Genomic DNA, 15,308 nt, shown 5'->3' on the forward strand with positions numbered 1-15,308 from the left:
TTTGGGGCAGTACCTACAAAGTCAAGGGAACAGCAATTCTTGTCAACAAAATGGATCACTCTGTTTTATCTCTCATACCATCAAACTGATGTCAACTCCCAGGAGGAGAGGCAGTCATCTCCACAGGGCAGCAGGCTGTAAAAACTTTAGCAAAGGTTTTCCCATGTACCTTCTGCATCCATGAATGCCCAGCTTACATGCACAGAACCAGCCACTGACTCTCTCCTTTCACTTGAGTCTGTTTGGCTCACTGAGAAAAACAACTTCCACCCACATGTTGTTGAACTGTGGCTTTCGGCTAGGAAATGTCCTTACTCTTTTTATTGGGCAGGTCATGCCAGCAAAGGTTACTCATTCAAATTGCATAAGTTTAACAGGTGTTTGCATATCTGTAAGAGGAGCAGCTGCTTGTTGGTTCATGGCCATCCTGAGACAGACCAGACTTGCTCCAGTGGAGATTGTTAAATACCAGGTCATGGAAGAGAAAGATCCAGTATGTAAAAGACTTAGACTTACCAGGTCTTCATAGCTATGATATAGGGAAACCTACAGTTGGAGATGATGGCTTTGGTTTAGACTGAAGTTCCTGGCTAGTTTCTGGCATTTTAGAATCCTATTCTCTTTGGATGTGTACCTTGTTCAGCCTAGATGTAGTAGGGAGGGCCTTGGACCTTCACAAACAAAGTGCCTTAACCTCTCTTTGGATTAGCGAGGCATGGGTTGGGAGAGTGTTTGGAGGGAATGGGAGGAGGAGGGAGTGGGAATTTGGGTTAATAAATATTTATAAAAAAATCTAATAATAAAAAAAGAAACAGATAGCAGAAAATGGATGACACCAGATGAGTGAAACAGAAAAATTAAATCTGGGATTGCTCCTGGCCAAAGGACAAAAGGAGAAGTGATTTTCTGATTTCAGTATGTAATGCACCAATGCATTACAGGTGACTCTGAGTATAGTATTCATGTGTTTAAACTGACACATTCTAGTGTTCTATGTGAGAAATCTAAATTTATTAAATATTTTTAATAAAGGAATGATATCTTTATAGAAGACAATTTGGCAAGAAAGTATGAGCCTATGAGTGGGGGTAAATATTATGACATTTTCCTCATGATATGCCATGGATATTGCACACACATGCATAAATATGGACAGAAATATTTGCATATATGAATTGTGGAAATATAAAAATACATAAAAAGCTACTGATAACAGTTAACCTTATGCATGCTACTGCCCTGAACTGATCACTAGTTAACAGTTAAACAAAAATCACCTGTATCTTTCAAACTTGAACAGATATTGTGTAAACCACCTGAAAACACATTAAAATGTATTCTTAGTTACTTGGTGTCTTTCTTTACCTACCCCCACATATTTAATATAACTCTTCTTTAACACTTATGTTTAAGAAAAAAGATGGTTCCTAACATTAGAATCCTCAAGGGAATTATGGTAAGCACAGTACCTTCTTTTGATACAAATCAGAATATATGAGTCAATATGAATGTATCATAACATACTGTGATAATACTACATGCTTAATGAATGAAACCTAGTATTGATGTGGTTTAAACTCTACTACTTCCATTGAAAGAAGCCAGAAATTTTTGTAGTTCTCTCTTATTCTCAAAGTCACAAATAACTGCATTTTCATACGAACAATAAATGGTTTAGATAGTTTTAGCAATGTGAGAGTTAATGTTTTGCAAACACTTCTCAGCCCAGACTGTTACTTAGGATCCAATGCCAAGTGAAGAAATTACTTTCAGTTTTGCTTCATTCCGCAACTTCCACTTGTAAATCTAAGCAGCAACCCCAACATCTTTGTGAACTTTGCTACTAAAAACCAGGTGAATATCATGATCAGCTTTATAGGATTTTGATCTGTAGTTGAGTTCAGCTTTCATTTTCCCAATTCTGCTTTGCTTGTTTGAGTAGACCAGGGCAGTATAGCCCCAGTTCTCAAGGCATAACTTGACAGCTGAGATCAACTGAACTCAACAAGGGAGAAACAGCATTTTCATCTCTCCCATATTCATGAATAATCTGTGTAACCAAGCCAGGAGTAAATACTCTCTAGATTTCTGAGACTCTGCAGGTGGTGAGTGTGCTTCTCGCAAGTGAATGGTGTTTGATGATACTTTTAATGCAAATCCTGAAGAGAGATTCCAGGAGGTACAGGGATACAAGCTTTTCCCTCAGACAGACGCTCAGAAGAGATGGCTGGTTCTGCAGTAAGTATGTCTCTCTGCTCAGTAGCTATGCACAATTTTTATTACAAAGTTTGTACATTTATTTTGCAAATCTTTACTTCTCTGATTCTCATAGACTTCCATAGGAAGTTTACTTCTAATGAATTTACTTGCTTTTGCTTCTTGTGAGAGTTATGATTGAGTCTTTAAATGTATATTGTTTACACAGTGTGGACTTCCCTCCATTTTGCTCTTGCCTGTCAGTTTTTATCATGGCATATATCCTGAATGAAATGTTGATGCTCATCATTGACAAGTTCCTTGTGATAGATGAATGTTTTAACTTGCTGATGTCTAATACCTCCAGACACAATTTCATATCTTCACATAAAGAGAAGAAATAAAAAAGAAAAAATGAAAAAGAGAAAAAGAAAGGAAATGCAAATGTACGGCATGACCTCCATCTGGAAGCTTTGGTGGTTCACTGGCTTATGAAAATGAATATACAATCACATAGAATACTTTACCTAGAATAACCCATTCACTTATGAAAAGAAGTATTAGAAATGGCATATACAGAAACTAAAACTACATATGTAGTATTCTACATGACAATCTAGAATGTGGCAGATATATCTAGCTTGTACTTAGCATAAAACTGATAGTTTCCTTGCTTTATTTCTTGGGCAGTGACTATGACAACAATAATTATGTGACTGTTTGTGAAAACCTGTAATCAGTTTATCTTAATGTATTGATGTTGACTTCGTTCACCTGTGTTTGGTTCTCTGTGACAATGTCTACTGTTTCAGAGACAATTTATTTGGTTTTTATATTCCTGGATTCATATACAGTATTTTATTCTGTAGCCAAGATATGTTGAATTCTGCCAGGCTGTGGTGGTGCATGCCTTTAATCCCAGCACTTGGGAGGCAGAGCCAGGCATATCTCTGGGAGTTTGAGACCAGCCTGGTCTACAAGAGCTAGTTCCAGGACAGGCTCCAAATCTACAGAGAAACCCTGTCTCGAAAAACCAAAACAAACAAACAAACAAACAAACAACAAATAAACAAACAAAAAGATATGTTGGATTCAGCAATAATTGTTTTGAAGCATAGGAGAGTGATGTATATAAACCATAATATATTACTCAGGAACTGAAGTTTTCTCTAATCATCGTAATGTGTATCCTAAAATTGGAGACTACCTTGCATGATATCTCCCAACTTTTTCTCCCATAAACACATTTTTTTCATGTGAATAATACAGAAAAAATGATGTGTATTTATACATTTATATTTATTTACTTTTCCTTTTATGAAAACAGCTATATTACTTCAGATAATATATCCTGGATATAGTCTCCACTACTCACACAAAGTCCCCAAAACTTTTCACATCCAGATGCAGTCTCTTTCTCTCTTTCTCATTAGAAAACAGATTGCTTTCTAAGAGGGAATAATAACATAAAGTATATTATGATATAATTAAATAAAAGAAAAACTAACAAAGAATAATAGAACAAAACAAAAAATTAGATGAAATACCAAAGTTAAATCACAAGAAACATATAGATGCAGGCATGAATCCTAAAAAACACTAAACTGGGAACTCTAATATATATAAAAATGGAACTGTAGTTTACAAAGAGATAAGAAAAATATAAACAAAAGCATAAGGAAGAAAAAGGAAAGTTCAGAGATGACATTATGAGACAAGGAACCTCCAAAGATGCTGTTGAGTTTACTGAGGGTTGGCATTCAGCCTGCCTACCTCTGAGAGTAGTTTCTTATCTTATCCTTGAAGAAAATAAAATTTTTATTTGCAAGTGATTATCAATTGGTGATTGTTTCTGGGTAAGGGATATCTGCATGTGTAGATTTCTTTTTTTAAAAAAATTTTTTTATTGAAAAAAAAATTTCTGCCTTCTCCCAGCCTCCTACTCCTCTCCCCCTCCCCCCACTCCTCTCCCCCTCTCCCTACTTCTCTCCCCTCCCCCCACTCCTCTCCCCCTCCCTCTCCAGTCTGAAGAGCAGTCAGGGTTCCCTGCCCTGTGGAAAGTCCAAGGTCCTCCCCACTCCATCCTGGTCTAGGAAGGTGAGCATCCAAACTGGCTAGGCTCTCACAAAGCCAGAACATGAAGTAGGATCAAAACCCAGTGCCATTGTCTTTGGCTTCTCATCAGCCCTCATTGTCCGCCATATTCAGAGAGTCCGGTTTTATCCCCTGCTTTTTCAGTCACAGTCCAGCTGGCCTTGGTGAGCTCCCAGTAGATCAGCTCCACTGTCTCAGTGGGTGGGTGCACCCCTTGTGGTCCTGACTTCTTTGCTCATGTTCTCCCTCCTTCTGCTCCTCATTGGGACCTTGGGAGCTCAGTCCAGTGCTCCAGTGTGGGTCTCTGTCTCTATCTCCATCCATCGCCAGATGAAGGTTCTATGGTGATATGCAAGATATTCATCAGTATGGCTATAGGATAGGATCATTTCAGGTTCCCTATCCTCAGCTGCCCCAGGAACTAACTGGGGACCTCAGCTTGGGCACCTGGGAGCCCCTCTAGGTCCAAGTCTCTTGCCAACCCTAAGATGGCTCCCTTAATTAAGATATGTGCTTCCCTGCTCCCCTATCCAACCTTCCTTTATCCCAATCATCCCGTTTCCCCAAGTTCTCCCCATCCTACCCTTCTCACTTTTCTCTCCCCATCTCCCCTTACCCCCTCCCACCCCACCCCCCAAGATCCCGATATTTTGCCCGGCAATCTTGTCTACTTCCCATACCCAGGAGGACAGCTATATGTTTTTCTTTGGGTTCACCTTCTTCTTATCTAGCTTCTTTAGGATAACAAATTATAGACTCACTGACCTTTATTTATGGCTAGAACACAATTATGAGTGAGTACATCCTTTGTTCATCTTTTTGGGTCTGGGATACCTCACTCAGGATAGTATTTTCTATTTCCGTTCATTTGCATGCAAAATTTGAGAAGTCATTGTTTTTTTACCGCTGAGTAGTACTCTAATGTGTATATATTCCATACTTTCTTCATCCATTCTTCCATTGAAGGACATCTAGGTTGTTTCCAGGTTCTGGCTATTACAAAAACAAAAAACCCAGGATAGCCAAAACAGTCTTATATAATAAAGGAACTTCTGGAGGCATTACCATCCCTGACTTCAAACTCTATTACAGAGCCACAGTAATGAAAACGGTGTGGTATTGGCATAAAAACAGAGAAGTCGACCAATGGAATCGTATAGAAGACCCGGATTTTAACCCACAAACCTATGAACACCTCATTTTCGATAAAGGAGCTAAAAGTATACAATGGAAGAAAGAAAGCATCTTCAACAAATGGTGCTGGCACAACTGGATGTCAACCTGTAGAAGAATGAAAATAGACCCATATCTATCTGCATGTGTAGATTTTTTATTTCAGTTCTAGGACCCAATCTGGTGCAGAAATTGTACACCCTGTGTATGCTGCCTCAGTTTCCTCTAGTTCATATGTGCTTCAATCCAGTTGAGGTAGATGGATGTCTGTTTATGGCAGGAGGGCATTGTGGGTATTTGTATTCTCCAACCCCTTTGACTCTTTTTCTTAATTTATTTATTTATTAAGGATTTCTGACTCCTCCCAGCCACCGCCACCCATTTCCCTCCCCCTCCCCTGATCAAGTCACTCTCCCTCATCTGCTCAAAGAGCAATCAGGGTTCCCTGACCTGTGGGAAGCCCAAGGACCGCCCACCTCTATCCAGGTCTCATAAGGTGAGCATCCAAACTGCCTAGGCTCCCCCAAAGGCAGTACGTGCAGTAGGATCAAAAACCCACTGCGATTGTTCTTGTAGTGAGGTAAGCCAGGCCCAAAAAGAGGAACATGGAATGTACTCACTCATATTTGGTTTCTAGCCATAAATCAAGGACATTGAGCTTATAATTCATGTTCCTAGAGAAGCTAAATAAGAATGTGAATCCAAAGACAAACACATAGGCTTCCTCCCTTTGACTCTTATACACTATCTTTCTCCTCTTCTAGAGGGCTCTGAAGGTATTGATTGAGACCTCCCATTCAGTGGTGTTCCAATGTTTATCCTTCTTTGAATATTGTCTCGCTGTGAGACTCTCTATTTGTTTTTTCCAACTTTTCCAGGAGGACTATTCTCTTCTCAGGACTTAACAAAGCTTTGGTCCAGGAGTATCTACAGTGTACTAAAAGGTCATTTAGGGGCAATTTTATTTCTTTTTTTTAAACTTTAGATCGGTTTCTTGTCACCCAAACATTGTGAAGTATGATTTCATCTCCTGGAATTATTATTATTATTTTTAATTTTCGAGACAGGGTTTCTCCGTAGCTTTTTGGTTCCTGTCCTGGAACTAGCTCTTGTCGACCAGGCTGGCCTCGAACTCACAGAGATCCGCCTGCCTCTGCCTCCTGAGTGCTGGGATTAAAGGTGTGCACCACCACTGCCCGGCCCTGGAGTTATTCTTAAATTCAATCAAATTTTGGCTTGTTACTCCCGCAAGCCTTGTTACACCATTATGCTAACATACCTTATGGACAGAATAGCAATGTAGATCAAAAAGTTTGTGACTGGCTTGATGTTTATATTTCTCCTCGGTAGTATGTAGACTACCATCCTGCACTATAGATTCAGAAAGTGGTAAAGGTGCTACATAGATACCAGCTTTATTTCTCTCTGTTCAGTGGTTTATGTAGACATTATCTTGTGTGTTGTGCTGTTTATATTTATAATCTACACACACACAGCATGATCGATAGTATTTTTTTCATTTAAAAAAATTTAAACTGTTCCCATAGTAACATGTCTTCATAGACTAAATATTTATGACACAATACAAGGAAAGAAATCTATGAAACAGATATTTAAAAGAAAAAATTCCAAAATATTAAGTCATATTTTCATTTGAATCATGGATATTTTCTGGCAAGTTTGAAAAAAAATGAATAGCTCTATAAGTATTTTGCAATGATTTACTCTTTTAGTTATGGACAACTGTTGTAGTCCATCACTGCCTTGAGTCCACAGTCATCAGTTTTATATACAATGGGTTATATGCAAACAAAACTTATTCCCCCTTTTTGTGCTATTCTCTCCTATTCATTCTTGTTCAGTAAGGAAACCTGTTTGAACTTTGTTTTCATTTATTATCTCTGTATGTTGTCCCGTGCAGTAGTGCAGGTAAATTATTTATCTTTTAAATAGCTTACTGGATATTTTTAAACCTTGTGTATGTAAACAGAATAGATTCAAATAATTATGTCATAAATTTGTTATATATTAAAACTTGCAAAAACTCAGAATTGCATACTCATTTACAAGAAACACATTGAATTTGTTATTGTTGGTCACTCAGAGAAAACTAAAATGCTTTCAGCTTAATTTCATCCAGAAATGCTCCCTTCTGTAATGCTTTTGTTTACTTTCAAAGGTATTACATTTGTACACAAAATCTGGCATGACCAGAGTGCTTAACAGATATATCTAATTGAGTCACAATGTATAATTTAATTATATCCATACATTTGGTTGTACATATTAAGGGATAAGAACTATATTTCTTCTTTATCATGAAATTTTCATTTTCTCTCAATAGACCTCAATTCATGCCAGTTACTGTTTGAGAATCCATTGATTTTGTTATAAAAATATTCTCATCAAATTTGAAACATAGGTTTAATCTAAAAAGAGGATAAAATCCTATAAAGTGATATGCACTGAAAGTCATGCAGTTCTTTCCCATATTTTGTATTCATTGTAGCTTTAAACAGTCCTTTAAACATTTCAGAGGGAAGACAGTAAAAAGTACAGTAAACCATTCTCCATGTCAGTAGTGTAGTATGCTTGGCACAAAATTTATTACTTCATACAAATTTGTGAAAAGTTCTGCAATTAAAGTCAGTATAAAAAGGCATTTTGTAAATCAATGAAATCTTGGTATAATATACATGGAAACCCCAATAAAGGTGATAAAATTTATTAAGTCTTTCATGAGAATTCTCTATTAAATACCTCCAAGAATATGTACTTTGTTAGGAGAATGTATCAAAACAATGGTTTATGAACTAGAATAAAATACTCATTAAGTGCTTACTTTCTATAAAAGATTCTCACAGAGATACTTATTTTCTAGAAAAAATTCTCATCTAAGAACTTAAATTCCCCCAAACCACTACAAATTTGATTAATATAAGACAGCTTTGATAAAGTATCGCACTGTAATTCTGTACGCAGAAAAAGCTGCATTCAAAGAATCAGCATGAAAAAAATTTAAACGAGGCACCATAATGCAGTCAGTATAGAAGAACTAGCACTACATAAAAATATTTATATAGTGTCTTTGTCTATAAACTTGATGTATTCAAGAGCTTAAGACATTTTATTATCTTATCACCTCTAGCCCTTTGGTTATTTTGTGAGCTTTAGGTTTGTTTTTTCAGGTGGAGAGTTCTGGCCTAAGTGTGGATCACATTTTCTCCAACGCAGGGCAGATTGACTCCTTCATTTCCTAATTTATGACCTTTTGCTTTATTTCTTTTTAATTTTTATGCTTTGGTTAATTCTACAGCATTATATTTGTGTTATTCCTTTTATTAGAAATTCCTTGGAATACTCCATCATTCTGATCATCATACAGCCTGAAATGTTTATTATACTAAGTATGAAGTATGTTGAGCATTGTTCTTCAGGACTTGCATTAATAAGGGATATTTAATTGGTTAAACACACTTCTTATACCTTTTGAAAGAATCATGTGAAATCTCTCTTTATATCCATAGATGTGGAGTATCACCTACATTGGTTTGAGAATGGTGAACCTTGTATATTGCTGTATGGCTGGATGAAGGAGGTGTTATCATAATGAATAATCATTTTATATCATCATGGAACTGTTTTACCTATCCATTACAAAATGTTATATACATGAGGGATATAAAATATATTATTTTATAATTTTCAGCCTTAAATATGCAGTGTTTATGATACTTCTGTGAGGAATAATTTGTAATGGTAGCCATTGAGATTGAACTCCCTAACCCTGAATTTTGTTTGGTTATGGTTCTTTACATCCAAACCTTTTTGAGAATTCTTCATATTGCTGTCCACAATGGCTTCACCATTTTTCAATCTTAACAAAATACAGTTATGGTTCTATTTTCTTCTCACTCCTCCACATTTGTTGTAAGTCCTATGCCTTTCTGACTGGGGTACAATAAAATTTCCAGGTTGTTACATATGCAAATCCCTAATTGGAAGAGGGTATGGACATGCTTGAGCTATTTATTGTCAGTTTTATCTATCTTTTAGTGCTTTATGTTTAAATCAATAATGTGAGTGAAAAGATAAAGATTTCTTCCATTCTATGAAATTCTGTTTTTGTTAGATATTTAGATTTTTTTTAGATATATCAAGACCCACCTTTGTTTTTTTATTAGTTCTTGAAAAAACAGGGTCCTATTTGAAAGCTTATTACTAGATCCACATCCTATAGGATGATAACTTAGTTTTTTTCTAGGAACTTCAGTTTTCTTTTCTTTCTTTTTTTTTAACTTTAAGACATCACTGTTAAAATATATTAAAAAAACAGTACAGGGGGCTGAAGAGATGGCTCAACAATTAAGAGCAACTACTCTTGCAACAGACCTAGATTTAAGTCCCAGCATCCACATGGCTGCCCATCACCATCTGTGACTGTAGTTCTAGGTGATCCACTACCATCTTATGGTTTTGCTGGGTACCACGAGCGTATGGTTCATAGACACAAATGCAGGCTAACCACTAATACAAATAAAATGAAAATAATAAAAACAGATAAAGCTTTACTCTCATGCATCAAAGGATGTGATAGAGTGAAAAAACTGTTTCTAGATTAGAAAAAATATTTACAAACTGTATATCACAAGAGTAAATGTCTAGAGCACATTAAAAAACTTTTCCAATGAACTAACAAAAAGATAAGTTAAAATGAGCAAAAGACTTGGATAAATGTTTATTCAAAAGTATACAAATGACTAGTAAATATGGAAAAAGCTGCCCTGTGTTACTTATCTTGGAGAAATGAACTCAAAAGTACAATGAAATATCACTATGTATCCATTAGAATGACTAGGACAGAATTCTGAGATTTTTCAAAGAAGACGATACACTCCTCAAATTGTTCCTCACAACACAAATAGAAGGAACACTGAAATTTCATTTTATAAGACCATATTAACCCTGAGTAACTTATTGTGATACAGTCCTAATACTCTTCTTGGGATCTTGAAAAGTACCCTGTACTTTTAGGGGTGTGTAAGTTTTGGATGAAAGCTGATCTAAGCCATGAATCAGCTATCCAATCCATTGCCTTCTCTTGTCCTTTATCAATTTGCCCACAGTGCTCTCAGAACTTTAACAGGTCTTAGAAATCAGTCTCTTTCCAGCTCAACACACACAGTTGTCAACCCTTCCAAGGTTGTTCCCACTGATGTAATTAGACCATTTGCCGTAAGAATCTTGCATCATTCTTGGATATAGCAGTTCTACCTCTTACTATACACCTGACATTGTACAAATTTTTGGCTGACAGCAGTGTAGCCATGCCTGGTGTCATCTTTACAGCTCATGTTTCTCAAGCTAGTGGCTTGTACAGTAACGATTTCCCTTGAGGGTAGAGGCCCTTGACTGGTGATTCACACTGATATTGTCCACATAAAAATTTCTCCCTGCCTCCCACTAATATACCTTATTTCAGCCTGTGGATTTACATCTTGAATTTGTCTTAGTTCACTTGATCTGTCATATTTCCATCACATGGGTTTTTATATAGACCGTAATTTAGAGTATGTCTTTTAGAATAATGCTAATCAAGAACAAATCAAGTTTTATGATGATTTTATGTAATCTTAGAATACAAAAAGAACTTTGTACCTGGGCACTTGATAAACCATTTTCTTTCATGACAGAAAATCTTGACATTCGAAGATGTGTCAATAGACTTCTCTCAAGATGAGTGGGATTGCCTGGACTTTGCTCAGAGGGCTTTGTACAGGGATGTCATGTTGGAGACCTACAGTAATATGCTCTCTGTCGGTGAGACTTATTCATAATTGTTTTATATAAGTATATTTAATAACTATGCCTAAATTGTCTCCCTGATATTGACACGCTAATTTAATAAAGATTGTGACGTTCATCATGTAGAACATAATATTTCTTGTAACTCTAATTTGTCAATAAATTTCTGACTCCTGGAGATGACACTGATCATTCAAACTTTTATAATATGTTTTACTTTCAGAAACATCATAGTTTATATAGATTTGCAACTTAATGATTTATAATATATTTTAATTTAGATTCATTAAAAATTTCCAAAATAACTCTAGGTATAAAATATTATCATAAATTATTTTGAATATTTTAAAATATTAGAAGATACTGCTTTTTCTACTACTTTTTCTACTTCCCATGTAGAGTAGATCTATGTATGAAAAGACAAGATCTCCTCAGTAAATTGGGAGATGGGGACTTTGGGAGAGGGCTGAAGGGGAGGGGAGAGGCAGGCAAGGAAGCAGAAAAAAATGTAGAGCTCAATAAAAATCAATAAAATAAAATAATAAAAAAGATGGTAGCAATTAGGAAATTATATCTTGAATTTTATATTGTATGTGTTCTTATATAATCACTATGGAGATGTATTAGAACCCCATGTGTTTTACTGTTAACCCATGGTAAGACCATATGTCTGTTTCAACATGCAGGTATTTCAGTGTCAAAACCAAACCTGATCAGTTCTCTTGAACAAAGCAAAGAGCCCTGGAATGTGAACACTGGAGAGAAAGAAGGCAATGAACAAGGTAAGTTAGAATGAAGCATTGACACTTGTGGGAATTTTAAGACTTGGAGAATTTTGTTCTTGCACTGGGGTTTGAAAAGATCTTTAATGGAAATGAGAAGATTGTTTCATTAGAAAAAAATGATCATAAGTTTTTTTATGCCACATAACATAAAGTTTCCATACTTATAAAATGGTGTGCCTTATATATCTGAAAAATTTTCAACTTAGTGTACTAATTCAGATAATTAACTGCTTTCTATTTTCCGGTTCTATATTCCCATCAAACACAAGAACAACTTGCACAGGGAAATATACAAGATCCAATCCTGAAGTTGGTATCTGGAATATCTGTAAGTTTTGACCTAGAAACCTTTCACTTGAGGATATTTTAAAAATTTGGTGATGAGAGCAAAAAGAAAGGGTTGTGTCATACTTAAAATAATCTTTACTCACAAGCCTCCCTAGATAAATTTGCCAAAAAAGGTCAAGAATTTCTACCTTATTGTGAATAACATCACACTAGAACTCATATATTTACAGAAGATGTTCCTTTTCTAAAAAAAATGCACTTAAAGTTTTAAAACATGTTTTTATCTGCAAAGAAAGTTGAAAAAGTCTGAAAAGTGAATGATAAATATGAATTCTTTTATTAAGAATTCATTAGAATTCCCACAACTTTTAATTATATTTGTGACAAACTAATCAATTTAGATCCACAATGAAAGGTTTTTCTCAATAAAATGAGACTAAAAATGTAGCATAGCATTTCTAGTGGGGAAAAGTCTTACATATAAAGTGATGCTAATAAATTCTTTCCCAAGAACTCTAGGAAGTATAGTTGCCACAACTATCAGTTGAAGAAACAAATGACCCAAAAGTGCACTACAATACATGTTTACTCGGTATTTAAATATATAGTAGGAGTCTGTTTTTTCCTGCGAAGTGTATAGAGATATTTGCTTATAACACACATCTTTTTTCCCTCCTACATGAACAGAAACAAGAGAAGCATTATATAAACAATATAAATGAAGAGACACAATATGACTATAAGGAATATGGAAAGAGCTTCAACAGATGTTCATGCCCCATTAGTCATAAGATGATTATTTCCAAAGAGAGGGGACAAAAATGTCAAGATTGTGATAAATCATTTTGCCATCATGCAAGTCTTCAAGCTCACCAAAGAATCCATTCTGCTGACAAACTTTACAAATGTCAAGAATGTGGCAAGTCCTTTAGCCATCATGCAAATCTTCAAGCTCATCACAATATCCATACTGGTGACAAACCTTACAGATGTCAAGAATGTGGCAAGACCTTTAACCAGGTGTCAAATCTTCACAAACATTGCAGAATCCATACTGGCAAGAAACCTTACAGATGTCAAGAATGTGACAGGTACTTTACCCAGGCCTCAACACTTTACAGACATCACAAAATCCATACTGGAGAGAGACCTCACAGATGTCAAGAATGTGGCAAGTCCTTTAGCCAGGTCTCAACACTTTACAGACATCACAGAATGCATACTGGTGACAAACCTTATACGTGTCAAGAATGTGGCAAGTCCTTTACCCGTCATGCAAATCTTCAAACTCATCACAGAATCCATACTGGTGAAAAACCTTACAGGTGTAAAGAATGTGGCAAGTCCTTTACCCGTCATGCAAATCTTCAAACTCATCACAGAATTCATACTGGTGAAAAACCTTACAAATGTAAAAAATGTTGCAAGTCCTTTACTATGTGCACAAGTCTTAGAAGGCATCAGAAAATTCATGTAATGGGTACACTTTTAAAAACTTCTTAGTTTAACTCATACCAGTTCAATTTACCACTCTTCATACACTGAACAAGCTATTTCACAGACTCATATGCTTCAAATACTTTCCAAGCTTAGTTAATACTTATATGGTGCTAGAGTCCTAATGAATTTAGAAATATTGTGTCCAGGTTTGAATTTTATAATCATGAAACATTCATTGTGAAATAAATTATTTATGCATCATTATTGGGTACATAACCATTTAAGTATCAATTATTATCAATAAGAAAATATCTCTAGTAGGATGAATTAAACAATAACATTTCTTGACTGTATGTCAAGATTATGTGCTAAGAAACCATCCAAAATCAAACTATTCCAGATTTTGATGCATATTTTAGATTGGCATATGTTTCTTTAGGTAATGTGATTATATTCTATATAAACATTATTTTCCTGTAGTTACTTGTGATTTCAGATAAATAATTGATTATTTTGAACTTCAAGTGTTTTCCTTCTTTGCAATAAAAATGTTAAATATTTTAGCCATTGTTTTGCATTTCTTTGTTCTGATAGTCTATTCTTTAATGTCAGGATAACATTAATGTCAGCAGTTCTGTGGATGAATAGCAACAACAGAAATATGTCATAACAAAGAAGTAGATTTGACCTGGGCATGTATACACTGTGTGAACGTGTATTGCAGTGATTGAAGTAAGAGGAAGTAAATGGACAAACCTAGGTAGGAGGTATAGGCGGGACTGCCAGGGAGATAGTGGAAGTAGGAGAAGGAAATAAAGCAAATTGCCACTAGATGGAGGAAGCTGGATGTGTGTTATGTGGCAGAACGTAGAACAAAACTTTATGGCTTAATTAAAGTAATAAGAGTTAGTTGGAAAGTGGCCTGGGAGTTTTGATCTGACTTGCCCTTGTTCAGCTGTTATGAATCACTTGAGTTTGTAATTACAAATCTCCCACTGTGTTCAAAACCCTGCTTCCTTATAGTCATTCATCTCTTTTAGCTCTTACCATCTTTTATCAGTTTGTGCTGAACCATCCCTGACAATTGCCTGGAGGGGATGATATTGCTGTATTTACTATAGGCCCAAAGCACTTCCTTTATTAACCAATGAAAACAACATGATATTGAAAGGACACTTAAAGCAGAACATTTTCTTATTGTCTGAACTATGACTGCAGGTGAGTCTCTCTTTTAGCAGTAAATATATGAGTGAAATTTCTGTGATGGAGGCTTAGAGATGCAGTAGTTGGTGGTAAAAGATGAGACATCAGCAATTATTTTAAACCCCAAACTTGTAGCAGAGTAATGGTGGCAGGTGGCACTTTTTAACTTTTGGTAATTCTTCTAGAACAAACATTAATTCTTCTCAAATTATTGTATAAACTAGAAGAAGGAACAGTGTGATATTTTTTCATGAGGACACTCATGATACCTTGATATCTAAGTCGAATAAAATTCACTAAATGTGACTGATATAATATCTTTTA

The 15,308-nt window shown here is 35.6% G+C and overlaps 1 protein-coding gene across 1 annotated transcript in view; it reads left to right on the top strand.

Annotated features, from left to right (window-relative positions):
- The first annotated feature begins 1,909 nt into the window (after positions 1-1,909).
- The window catches only part of LOC142860170 (uncharacterized), a 72,961-nt gene continuing 59,562 nt past the window's right edge, over positions 1,910-15,308 (top strand). The window contains exons 1-5 of the mRNA XM_075991082.1: positions 1,910-2,238; positions 11,157-11,283; positions 11,955-12,050; positions 12,323-12,381; positions 13,029-13,821. Of these exons, the coding sequence (XP_075847197.1) occupies positions 2,224-2,238; positions 11,157-11,283; positions 11,955-12,050; positions 12,323-12,381; positions 13,029-13,821 (1,090 nt within the window). The 5' untranslated portion in view covers positions 1,910-2,223. The remainder of the gene's footprint in view (positions 2,239-11,156; positions 11,284-11,954; positions 12,051-12,322; positions 12,382-13,028; positions 13,822-15,308) is intronic.

The sequence above is a fragment of the Microtus pennsylvanicus genome, chromosome 1 (assembly GCF_037038515.1).
Source record: "Microtus pennsylvanicus isolate mMicPen1 chromosome 1, mMicPen1.hap1, whole genome shotgun sequence".
Taxonomy (NCBI): domain Eukaryota; kingdom Metazoa; phylum Chordata; class Mammalia; order Rodentia; family Cricetidae; genus Microtus; species Microtus pennsylvanicus.